We start from the raw sequence: 13,016 nt of genomic DNA, 5'->3' as shown, positions 1-13,016 counted from the left end.
AAGAAAAACTGTGAAGGGTGTAGTGAAGCCATTATGATAATATGTCAGCCCGATACATGGGATACATGACGTTGTATTGTGTTGACTTTAGAGGCTGTTGTTCGGCACCCAGAGGTGGGGCGGCTGCTAAATAAACACTCCATTCACTACTCTGGTTTAGCCCCCTCCCATGCTAGTAGCTGCTAGCTAACCACCGAAACTAACGGCCGACTAAGGACTCCCGAGTGACTCCTATCGGTATCTAGAAATTAAATTGGTCACGTAACAATGTTGCGAAACTAATGTAGTAACACTTGGCACCCAGCTTTTTCTGTTTTTCCGGTAGGTCTCTCTTTTTTGTTAAATAGTTATACTGGTGTTTTTGTGGCTAGCAGCTTATCAGAAGATACCGAGGTTATCTCTGTTTAGACGCTATACTGAGGTCGATTTTCTCATGGAGGACTTGTACAGTTATTAGCCAAGAGGATATACGAGTGGGCAAGGACAGGTAGGGGTTGAAACGCCACATTGTTACTGTCAAATACATTTGTATATAGCTAGTTGAAAACAGCTGTAAGGTTACGCATGGCTATTACATCAACATGTACACTTCGGCATGCAATGACAACAGGTGGATCAACTCAGGTGGTAGAAGTAATCTGATATTGTACTTAAGTAAAAGTAGAAATACCAGAGTGTATGAATACTAAAAGTAAAAGTCCTACCCACAAAATGTCACTCAAGCAAAAGTACCAAAGTATTGGCATCAAAATATACTCAAAGTACTCGTTATGCTGATTGGCCCATTTCAGAATAGTATATATTATATGTTTTGATTATAATTATTGATCATTAAAGTGTTATCAAAGCTGGTAAAGGTGCAGCTAGTATACTTTGTAAACTGCAGGGTAGCTTGTGAATTTACTCCATGTGTAACCAAAGTCTGATTTAAGAGTTGTTTTGATGTCACATTATTAATCCATCGTTAAAACATCACTAGTAATGTGCAGAGATGGTGAGCATTTTGATACTGTTTAATAAGTGTATACAATTGAAACTATCCATAACTCTTTGTTATTTAAAATGCACTGCCTGAAACCAGAATCATCCGTGAGTGTTTTCTTTTTTTTGCCAAGTCATGTTAGGTCAAATTCATCAGGTAATCGTCACTGTCACATAGGTCATTACTTCCTGTCGAGTGTGACAGGGTTTTTCTATAAAACAAGTGTATCTGCCTTTATCAGACCACAGGAAGTACACACTCGGTTTGTTTGCCATGGGGAACACCTGCAGTAATCATCTTGGGATTCCTCAAGGCAAGGGCCCTAATTCTGTGGGGTGCACTGACTTCATGATGGACCACACCGCTCAGGTAAAAGCAGATAAAGACACCATCTTTATGGCTAAATATGTTACTATTTATTTAGATATAACATGTGAAATTATTCAACTGTACAATAGTCATATCACTTAGGAACGTTACTCTAATACACTACATCTAGAGCAAAAATGTAACATTAATATCTATATGTATTGTAATATACCCATTTGTACATCTTTATTGTTGTTATATATTGTAGTACAAATTGCACATTTTTAGTTCTGATGTTTATATAAATCATTTTTATTTTTATTATTTTTTCGAAATAATGGAGCAACCTTTATGAAACACATTTTCCCCCTGGGATAAGTACAATTATTCTGATTCTGATCCAGATGGAGAAATATCATATTTTCTTCCCAAAAAGGAAAAAGGGATGCATTGGAAATAAATAAAAACAATTATGTTTAGCAATTTTAAATAAATATGATTAATCTAGAATACCACTGAATTACAGCATTGTTTAAAGCCACAGTACATTTATTGGATATGGACAGCACACCTAGATATATGTTCTACTGTTCGATCACAGCTAATGTAGCTGCTATTAACCTGTTTAGTTTAGTCAGGATTAAGAAGGTGTAAAGCATTCCATTATGACCTGCATTAGTCACACTCAGCAGTTCAACAAAGAGTTTCAAAGTTCAACATGAGTACGATACAGTACCTGTACCAAAAATATATTATGAAATATGTTTGTGACCCAGACAAACAGTAAATCATATGATCATAAACAGTATTTGTTTGCTTTATTCTGCATGCACATTGAAAGAGTGAGGCCTAGGCTCCACGGGAACGAAAACGGGTTGAATCCGCATATTTCTCATGCATATAGCCCTTTAAGCTCGACGACGCCGTAACGGAAACGTAGAAACAGACCCTGCAAACGACAACGGGTCCAAAGGTGGATAGATCTGGGAACGGAGCGCTCTGGGGGGTCCAACGGGGCCGTGTGGTCGCCTATACGGTCATCCGTTTCTGATAATGACGACGCAATAGCCCCGCCTCTCCCCGCCTCTGCTGCTCACCCCCGCAAAAGTACACTGCACACTGAATTCAGATTATTTATCTTTATCTCGATATGGACATAAACGCGAGTGAAGTCTAATCTGACAGGACGGAGACACGCAGCTCCTCCCGCTGTGATGCAGCGGGAGCAAAACACACACTTCAAGTCAGATCACCACCCTTAGCTATTTTAATTACCTCTCAAACTACCTAAACTAGTTATAAATATGTTTATTTTTACTGTCGGGTTTACTTACTGGATCAGCTGCTGCATGAGGAAGCATGAAGATTTAAACTTTAACACACGTTGACCGGCGAAAAACTCTGCGCGGTTCCCTCGGCCCCCACCGCGGAGAATAAACAGAAGTGCAGCCATGACAACCATTCTTCTTCGCTGCTTTTGTGGAGGAAGTTGCTGCTTTTTGTGGAGGAAGTTACAGCGCCACGTACAGGTTCGGCATATGTACTGCAGCTTTTCCAGCGGTTGGATGTAAACGGAGCCGTCTCGTGGAGCTTGACACAATCCGGTGTATATTGCGTGTGGGCGGAAGGTTTTTTGCGGTTGCGTTTGCGTTACTCCGATGCGTTTTGCCGTATGCGTTCCCGTGGAGCCGGGGCCTAAGTATCAGCCAATAACACTGTTTCTTTATCTGTTTTCCGCTTATAGGGGAGCTTCTTCCGGCTTTACTATCCTTGTCAAGAGACTGAAAAACCTGACAGACCAGATTGGGTTCCGTGTGTGGAATATTTTAATGGTCTGGCAGATTTTATGAAGATAAACAGGAGTCTCAGTGAAAGGATTTTCAACTACCTCTTTGGTGATTATACTCTTTTTTAAACAAGTTTATGCTGCCTTAACTCGTCTTTCCTGGACCAGACTAGGACTCTTCACATGTTTTTGTTTATGTATTTACACAAGTAACATACTTTACCCCTAAACCCTAAAGTGTTTCAAGGTGTTTTAGACTTTAGAATGTTTTTCCAAGCAGACATCTTATAATTTCTATGTATATCTTCTATTCTAATTCCGCTAAAGAACTTGCTTGCATGAAGTCATTTGTATTTTTATCAAAGTGATTTTTCGCATTTTAAGTTTTCATATTTTCTTTGAATTTGAATTCAACTAAAATTATAAATTAACCAACTGTGGTGAGTTTCAATTCTGCAAGTTCATTTTCTCACTGGGAACCAGCAGTTTTTTAAAAGGAGTGGAAGTTTACAAAACCATAGTATGCTTTTGGAAATGGTTATCAGTTATAAAGCGTCTCCATACCCTTTAGCAAACTAGATCAAATTGATCAAAACAGTGGTGTTGTGCTTTAAGAACTCATGTTTTGTCGTTTGTGTTCAGGGTCCTTCAAGATTCCAGCCTCCTTGGACGCTCCCTTTAAATCCAATGAAAAATGTCCAGTAGTTATCTTCTCCCACGGCCTTGGAGCTTTTAGGTATAAACATAAACTCCTTCAGTATTAACTCAATGTTGATTATGTTCACTTATCAGCTGCTACGAATGGTGTGATTAATATCTCTCTTGTTTACGCTTTCTAGGACTTTGTATTCAGCTATATGTGCAGAATTGGCCTCTCAGGGCTTCATCGTGGCGTCTGTGGAACACAGGTATTTTTCAAAGTTTTTTTTTAATTTAAATACCCGTAACAAACAACAATATGACGACATCTAGATATGACCTCAAAAAAATCGGAAAAAACTCAAATGACACAAAAACAAAACAACTAAGTACTAGACTAATTAAAATACATTAAGAAACTAAACTATAAATATGACAACTTGTGCTAGTAAGTGTTTTATATAGTCACACTCCCCCGTAAAGCACTTTTCTCCCCATTTCCTGTTCTGTTATGCTACTTCAAATTATATGTAGCGATAATCCTTTCAAAAAGAAAAATGAATTTCTTTAAGTATTCATCTTGAGTATCAATATATATTGTGTAACTGACCATACCATTACAATTAATGATATGAAAGGAAATCAGCCATGCCATCTAGTATATTTATTTAAAAAAACAAGCCTAGTTTTTAAAAAGTATTACCTATTAAAAGTCTCTTAACCATTCTCAGTTAATCCTTTTTTTACTTGATTGTGGATATGATTCTTTTTCAATAAATACACATAGCGCTTCTTGTTCAAACATCCCTTATGTTTTAGCTATAGATCTTTCTTGTCTCTTGTCAAACTGACATGTTTACTGAACATTAGAACATGTGGCAACCTGTTGGAGGAAGTTTTAACCCTGCTAGCGTTGGTCTGTTGATGTGAGCAGTAGGAGGGGACAGGCTGTGCAACAATAGTACGAACCAGCTCATCACATTTCTTTTCAGTATAGAGACAAGGGGACGTATGGAGATGAACATAATGGCCACAGTTAGTCACTCTTGTGGGTTGAAGTGGTATTTAAATCCACAGAAAAAGACATGTGCCAGTGTTGTGACATCAGACAGACTTTGTTTCATGTGCCGGCTTTCATGCTCAGAGGTCAGTCAGCCGACCAGCCACCGCTGCTTAGGTCACGTTAGTATGCTGAGTCTGTTACCACAAACAAACCAGAACAGTCATAAAGAACGTTGGTTCTCTTCCAGCCTCATGATTAATTCAGTGTCGGGAGTATAAACAGGTTGAAAAAAAGAGAAGTTCAGGCTTTACATGCATGAGTCTGTAATAGATTGATAACTAGTAAAAGATTTTGAATACGAAGATTACATATCAGATGTATTAATCAGATTATGTGTCTGTTTCTTATTTACTTGAAACAGTATGCATTAACCTGTTAAGCCCCAAAGCCCCCGTCGGCGGGTCTTTTTTTTTTCCACAAATATAATTTTGTTATTTTTTATTAATTCTTTTAATTTTAATTTTTTTTCTTTGGATGAAATGAATACCTATGGTGATAATTCAATGTAATACATCATTTTTATAGTCTGGTACCTGAAAAAGGTCAAATGGCACTGATGGAACCAGATGTACCCAAATGTGCCGAAAGCTTATTCCGCCTGGAACTTTCTTTTGCTAAACCTCTCTAAAAAGGTCAAATTTAACTTGTTTTGCCTCAATCTTGATACAGGGTACTTATTATATGTTATATTTTGGATTCCTAAAGCTTTTAGTCTACCATCCCATCATTCAAGGGTGGTTTTCACTATAAGTAATGTTTTTTCTTTAGGCGGAGGTAAGAATTTACCTTTTTTTACTATGTTCCATCTGAATTTACTCTGACTGAGAAAAATCTATATTGATTCTGACACTTCTACATCCAACTCACAGATGTAACCTTGCTTTGATAAAAGAAATTATTCATATAACCCTTTTAGAAGTGAAGTTGTAGTCATTTGTTTTGGGCATGTCATTTTCGAGCCTGAAACCTGAAAAACAGGCTCGGGGCTTAACAGGTTAAAGGGGCCATATTATACTCATTTTCAGGTTCCTATTTGTATTTTTCGCCTCTACTGTGACATGTCTCCATGCTTTTATGTTCAAAAAGCTCTTTATTTTTCTCATACTGCCTGTGCTGCAGCACCTCTTTTCACCCTCTGTCTGAAACCAAAGCACAGTCTGCTCTGATTTTTTAGTAATCAACTGCTTAGAGATGTGTAGGAAATGTCCCACCCCTTAGCCTATCACGTACAATGTGTTAGCCAATAGAAGCACGAGTGTTACATACACTAGGCATGTCTCTATGTTATGGAAGTCAACAAAGGAGTCTAATGGAAGCGTTTCAGGCAGGGGGGGAGGGGAGTGAGTGTGAGAGAAACTCCCTCTGGAGGGAACTTTGGGATTTTAGCCTTTGAAGACCATTTACATGCACAACAAACAAATAAAAACCTTCCAGGAAAGGGAAAACCCCCATAAGCATAACAGTTAAATGTTACCCATTCACCTACTCCATATTTTCTCTTTGCCTACAATTGTTGTAATGAGTCATTGTAAATATGACACAAAAGAAAGCAATCACATTTCAGAGGCTGCAACCAGAATATAAACAATGTCATAAGTCAATAAAACATTTTATTATACTTTTTTTGTACTCACTTTGACTCGGCGTATCAGGACATAACATTCTTTTTACTTTTTTTTCGTACTCATTTGAGTTTAATTTTGCAGCATTGTGCATTTCTGTATCACACAGAGACGAGTCGGCCTCGGCTACGTATTATTTACGTGAGAAGACAGAGTCGGAGAAGGCGGACAAGACCGTGTCCATCACCTCCACCTCGGCCCAGGACACCCTGATAGAAGAGTGGATGTACTACAGGAATCTGCAGCACGGAGAGAGCGAGTTCACCCTCCGGAATAAACAGGTAACAAATCATACTGTAGTGTGGGAGAGGGGGTCAAAGTGCTAAATGTTGCTCAAAATAATGACAGCAAACATGTATCATCATGAGTCAACACTCTTTGTTAGGAAGGTAGAAAATACTTTATTCCTCTTTTATATTAAGTGGGTTGGTATAGTGCATGACACGGAGACAACTCTAACCACAGCCTTATTTCTTTAATCTGATCTTTTGTCGGACATTTGAACTTCAATCTTGGCATCTATGCTATCTTTATTGTTTGTAAATGCTACATTTTATTTAGAATAGTGCAGTGATGACACATTTTCATAGCTCCATCCTGAAAGTTAGCATTACAAGGGCTCCCTCGACAAAAAGCCAATGGGATTATCCATCCAGTTTTGGAATATAACAGAAATTAAGATCTGTGGCAAACAGAACGCGTTTGTAGTTAGAAGGCCGATATAAGGTCTGTGGTTAACACAAGCTGAAGAGATCTGCACGTTTTGTTCTCCAACATAAAATACTCCACTCATGAATGAGTCATATAAATAGCGGTTGCTAACAAGTGGCTAAAAAACATCACACCGCCACAAGTCCACCTTTAGTTTAGCGGTGGTGATGCGCGGCCATGTGACCGTGATGTAGTTCGTTATTATCATTACATTAGCTTTTTACTTCTGCCAATTGGATTTACGCTTTAAAAATCACAAAGCCGTGTTAAAATGTGGAGATGATCCTGCTGAACAAAATGTGTCAAGTATCATAAACGTTTGTTCCCATTGCTTTTAGTTGAGGGACCCCTTGCAATGCTAACATCCGGGACTGACCTACAAAAATACATCATCACAGCACCACTCAATAAACAAACTACATCACAGTCACATGACTTCATGTCAACACCGCTAAGATAAAGGAGGCTAATGTTTGGATAGATGACTTTTAGTAGTCTTCTTTAGTCACTTGTTTGTTGTTAAGACACGTTAAAACTTCAGATTAATAGAGTCTGCATTTTAAAGTCTTTGTTTTGTGACATTGTGGCTTTGTTTCTTCCCTTCTAACCTTTGTGAATTGTTGGCGTCATTCCCAGGTGAAGCAGAGAGCAGATGAATGCATTCTGGCTCTGGACAAACTCATTGAAATCAACTCGGGGATACCAGTGCAAAATGTTTTAAAATCTAAATTTGACTGGACAATGTTGGAGGTAACCTACTGAGAAAATGTGACCTAGTTTTCATAGATTGTGAGTTTCTTTTGAACAGAAAACAGGCAGCAGCACACGCACACATTATAGAATTTAGAATAAGACAAGGAAATATGTGCCTAGTCCAGGTTTCAAACAAGCATGATATCCTCCAGTATAGGGGGCATTTCGACATGTATTCTTCCACTAATACATTAAAATGCAACAGTTGAATATTTCAACACTAGGCTCTCACCTCTGTGATGGAATTTTGTAACCATTGTAATACACACAATGTCCTTTTACCTGTGCTCTGATGTCAGAACCTGGCGTTCACATGGTAACAGCTGACAGTTAACCTGTGTCCCCTCCTCCTTCCTGGTGTCCCCTCTCCCAGAACTCCATGGATCTGTGTCGGATCGCAGCGGTGGGGCATTCCTTCGGGGGAGCGACAGCCATCGAAGCTCTCTGCAAAGATGTCAAATTCAAGTATGTGAAATTACAATGAACATCCAGGTCTCGTACATTATCATAACCCATGTTTCTGAGAGGCAGTAACAACTAACAGGTTGTTATGGTAAACATCTTAACCAAGATATCCCCATTAAACTTCTCCTTAATTTCAAGTTTTCTGAACGTTAAAATATGCAAATCTTATTATATATGTGCAGATATGCATACATTTCCAGGTAGAAATTTGAATATTACAAATAGGCCAGGTTCAACATTTATTAAGGTTTCATTTTGTTGACATTTTAAAGTCCGAAGACATTTTATAAACTAATTTGTATAACTCCATAAATCAGAGAAAAACAGTCATTGATTAGATAAGACAAGTATTTCTCATATCACACGTTTTCTGAAATGTAATGTCTTAATATGCAATCAGAGCATTATCTAGAGCAAATTGAATTAAGGAGAAATCTACAGACAAAGTAAGTTAAACAAACATCTACATTTCTGTGATGGATGTTTTCTTTACACTAATCTGAAAGAAGACATGTTATTGAAGCGTATCTCCAAACTGCCAGTGCATTTACATTATAATTGTTCAGTATTTTCAGTAACCTTACGTTCTCATCTCTCCTCCGTCAGGTGTGGCGTAGCGCTGGACGCCTGGATGTTCCCTCTGGACGATGAGATCTTCCCCCGGGTGAAGCAGCCCATCTTCTTCATCAACTCAGAGAAGTTCCAGTGGGCGGGAAACATCAGCCGAATGAAGAAGCTGGATTCAGCCGTCATTCAGAGGAAAATGATCACCATCAGGTACAACCAACAGAAACTCAGGGTGATCTGTACAAATATCAGTTAGATTAATCATTTTGGGGGGAGAAAGAACGAATACACGTGTGATGTTGTAGGTTAGAGACATCAGAGGATGTTTTACTTTATTATGACATCATTTCTGAACGTTTGCCCGGAGGTTCGACAATTTTTCCAACGCTTGGCTAAAGCATTGACAAAGCACATTATGTGTGCTACACGGGCCATATGCTCGTATGTTAAAGATTCAAGGCTTTATTGTCATATGAACAGTAGCTACAGTGTAGATATGGCAATGAAAAACTGAAGTCCCAGGCTCCTCCAACAATGTAACATGAATAATATAGCACATAAAACAAATAAAACCAATACAATTGTGAAATAAATAACAGAAAATAAATAAAATAGTGCAAGAGAATGTTGAAAGATGTGCAAGTAAATACAAATAAAATTGAAATAGTGCAAGAAGAGTCTATATACTGTACACGTAAATGGAATATGATATATAAATATATGGCAAGATGCAACAGATGAATGTTTATGGAGGCACTTTACAGAGTTCAGGTGTTTAATAGTCTTATTGCCTGTAGAATTAAACTGTCTCTGAGTATGGTGGCTTTTGTCCCGATGCTGCGGTAGTAACCTTGCTGACACTATCATACTGCGAGCGCTATCTGTCCACTATGTCCCACTCCTGTATAACTTCAAGAAACTGGAGGATGGGTCGTCAAAAGGCCTTTCTTCCGTTTTCACCACAACTAAAGTGAACAAGTGCAGGTGTGCTGTTACAGCGATGGTTCACACTGATGTCCAGTGGTCTCCAGTCGGTGCATCACATGTAGCGTGTGCCAGTCCGCTTCCATGAATTCTTTGCGATTCATGGTAAAAATCCATCAGAATCAAGTTTATTGCCAGGTACGTTTACACATACAAGGAATTTGCTTTGGTATCCGGTGGTGCGAACATGAGCAATCTAAAAAAAAATTGCAAAGTAGGTGGAAATATATAAGGATAATACAAAATAAGTATGTTTAAGAAACAATTTAGCATTAAAAAAAGGACGCTAAAGACAAGTAAGCATGCTGGTATTAAGGGAGGAAGTTGGGGTCAAACTCTGTTCTGTTATGTTTTTTTAATGCGTTAATGTTTCCAGATGAATTGCCAGCGTTAATGCATTAACAGCCCTTGTAAAAGTGTGTGGTTTCCTTACCCAATGTGTTCCCTCTGCAGAGGCACGGTCCACCAGAGTTTCCCGGACTTCACCTTCCTGACGGGGAACTGGATCGGCAAGCTGATGAAGCTGAAGGGAGAGATCGACTCGCAGATCGCCATGGACCTGTGTAACCAAGCAACACTAGCCTTCCTGCAGCGCCATCTAGGTACGGACACGCACAACCCCATCTAGTGTCTCAGGTGTATCATTTGTTAAAGCCCCTTTTTCAACTCTGGATTTCGCAGGTCTACATAAGAACTTCGATCAGTGGGACGCTCTGATCAACGGGCAAGATCCAAACCTCATTCAAGGAACTAACGTTACCGTGCTTCAGTCTGCCATCTGATCATCCCTGAACCTTGGGAGTCAGCTGATCAGTCGAAAAAGATTTCAAGCCAGGCCTACTAGGCTTTCCAAACAGACAGAGAATCAACATTTTGGAGAAGGAATCAATAGGAAGGATATTCTCTTACCTCATCAGGAGTGGTTTGTTTTCCTCCACGGATAAAACACTCACTCAGCGTACCAGCGTTTGTTCCCTGAGGCCTGAATGTTGCTGAACATTTGTTCTTTTCACTGTGACATCTTCACCATTAGCAGCCATTTCTGTAGATATAGGCTTTCCATAATTTTTAGTGTATACAAATTGAGATGTCATTTCACATGTCTCTTTGGATGTGACCTTCCAAAAGAGACCAGCTACTCTTTGATTGCAGTGTGATTACGGAATAACGTCTACAATGAGGTAGCCAACCAATAGGTATTGTTAAAAAGATTGAAGACTTGTATGATTTTAGATAAATTATTAACCTATCCATGATATCAAACTAAATGTGTCCTTCCTGATTCAACAGGAGCAGCTCCACACAGTATGTAAATAGAGATCATTAAAAGCTTTAACACTAATAGGCTGCATTGAGATATCATGTGCCTGAACTCTCAGTACTGTAATTCTTGGGTCTCAGCCTTCCACTTTTATACATTAAATGTCTGAAATATCTGCCATAACACAAATCCAATAAATCTGCTTTGTATACAAATCCAGCTTTTGCCAATTCATTTACCCTTTATGCCTCATTTTCTTTTACCTCACACCCAAATATTTTTCTACATGCCCTAGTTATTAAATGAAAATGTAATTGGTGGTATACTAAATGCCAGGGGGGAATTGAATGTCAATGAAAAGCAACATTAATTTTGATGCATGTAAAAAAGAAATGCTGCAGTGTCTTTTCTAACAAATATAAACCCAGACAAAAATTCCCAAAGCTGCCATTTCAATAATAGATTATTTTCCAAGTCAAAAAAGTTATTTATTTTCTTTACATTTTGTTTACACAATGCCTTTTTTATTTATTTTTTATGGAAAATACTTTCTGGGAGAATCATTTTTCTGTATATTGAAGGTATGGCTAGCTAGGTGTAAAAACAATGATTTTGATGCATTTACATTGTTGTGCCAGACCCCAGGGAAACGGCTCTCATTTGTCCCATAGGGCCACCATGACAAAACGACCTCATCTGGTGGAAAATAATAAAAGTGATTTTCTGAAGTCCAGATGGAGATGCGTATTAGTAAACATAATCCATGGACAAGTTTAGGTGCCCTTTTTTTAGACTAGCCTAATCTTACAATGTAACAGCTGAGAGAAACGGGGTAAAACTGAATGAGAATCATTAGAGCAGTGTTGGAGCTGGAAACCTGCAGCTTATTGAAAATCTCTTCAGTTAGGAGACATTTTCACAAACCCCATCAATTTCGTCCTAACCCATCAAATTATAAATAGAAAACCAGAGGTAAACAGATGTGGTACCGGCACTTGTTTTCAATGAAACAAAAGCAAACTAAACACAAGCCCTTGCACTAGTTAAATCAGTCCCTTTGTCTAGCAGGTCAGACTGCAGACCCCCCCCCCCCCATTCACAACATCTCCAGCTGCAAAGGAAATGGACAAACATCAAACATCAGAATCATAAACACTCGAGTAGTCGAACAAAATCAAGTCAATGCAGGTTGTGCGTGAAACAAAGAGACAAACTAAATGTCGACCGCTTTTACTTTCAGGAAATACTATATCATATTTCATTTATAGTTTTCTTCTTTCTTAAACTAAACTCGGGGCTGCCAACAAGGAAAAACACAGATTTACAGACATTAAGTTATAGTTAAGATGAATGAATACCAGGACTCATCGCTGTAGATCTGAAAAAATATTTATTTTGCCAACATTAATTCAACACATGCATGTATCCACACAAAACAAAAACACTTGAAAACTGCTGCGTTTCAAAAACATATAAAAGCAGCTTTTTGTATATATTTTTCAAAAAAAATGTGTAATACTTTCGAAAGAATTATGTGGCGGTTTATCAGAACAGATACTGTAACAATGCAACAAATCAAAATGGCCAAAGAGCACATGGAGAACTAAGACTGAACTTGTCTTTTAAAGCATATATTAAATAAAAGTATCAGTAAATAAAGTGGTTACTCCTCTGGCTTTGTGAGACGAGGGTCAGCAGGACTGTCATTTATGATCAGAGAGAGATGAGTGATCATCGACAGCTGGGCCTCTGAAACAACAGACGGAGGTTATTCATCACATGCAACATCACAGAGGACACAGAACTCAAAATGGCTGATCATTTTAATTAAAGGTATTTGACCATCAATGGTGAACATAAGGATGGGCTTTAGA

The 13,016-nt window shown here is 38.4% G+C and overlaps 2 protein-coding genes across 4 annotated transcripts in view; one reads left to right on the top strand and one right to left on the bottom strand.

Annotated features, from left to right (window-relative positions):
- The first annotated feature begins 159 nt into the window (after nt 1-159).
- pla2g7 (phospholipase A2, group VII (platelet-activating factor acetylhydrolase, plasma)) lies at nt 160-11,361 on the top strand. Of its 2 annotated transcripts, none has more exons than XM_034150554.1 (11): nt 160-321; nt 1,224-1,351; nt 3,036-3,186; nt 3,720-3,813; nt 3,917-3,985; nt 6,511-6,682; nt 7,749-7,862; nt 8,239-8,330; nt 8,937-9,107; nt 10,335-10,483; nt 10,563-11,361. In XM_034150554.1, exons 2-11 carry the CDS (start codon nt 1,256-1,258, stop codon nt 10,661-10,663), a joined length of 1,209 nt encoding a protein of 402 aa, XP_034006445.1. In that variant the 5' UTR covers nt 160-321; nt 1,224-1,255; the 3' UTR covers nt 10,664-11,361. The 2 variants fall into 2 exon arrangements, with proteins under 2 accessions (XP_034006445.1, XP_034006444.1); XM_034150553.1 differs by having other exon boundaries at nt 312-487.
- A 1,152-nt stretch (nt 11,362-12,513) lies between these two features.
- tdrd6 (tudor domain containing 6) overlaps nt 12,514-13,016 on the bottom strand; it is a 38,859-nt gene continuing 38,356 nt past the window's right edge. For both annotated transcript variants that reach the window (XM_034150367.1, XM_034150368.1), the window contains one exon: nt 12,514-12,891. In XM_034150367.1, coding sequence (XP_034006258.1) covers nt 12,806-12,891 — 86 coding nt within the window. In that variant the 3' untranslated portion in view covers nt 12,514-12,805. The remainder of the gene's footprint in view (nt 12,892-13,016) is intronic.

Source organism: Trematomus bernacchii, unplaced genomic scaffold (assembly GCF_902827165.1).
Source record: "Trematomus bernacchii unplaced genomic scaffold, fTreBer1.1, whole genome shotgun sequence".
Classification (NCBI taxonomy): domain Eukaryota; kingdom Metazoa; phylum Chordata; class Actinopteri; order Perciformes; family Nototheniidae; genus Trematomus; species Trematomus bernacchii.
The sequence above is the reverse complement of the archived record's forward strand: the minus strand, read 5'-3'. Positions and strand labels throughout refer to the sequence as shown.

Bases quoted from the DNA above. Each gene is read 5' to 3' on its own strand.
- pla2g7 (XM_034150554.1), top strand. From the start codon at position 1,256: ATGGGGAACACCTGCAGTAATCATCTTGGGATTCCTCAAGGCAAGGGC. The intron at 3,814-3,916 runs GTATAAACATAA...TACGCTTTCTAG, and splicing joins CACGGCCTTGGAGCTTTTAG to GACTTTGTATTCAGCTATAT. The intron at 9,108-10,334 runs GTACAACCAACA...TTCCCTCTGCAG, and splicing joins AGGAAAATGATCACCATCAG to AGGCACGGTCCACCAGAGTT.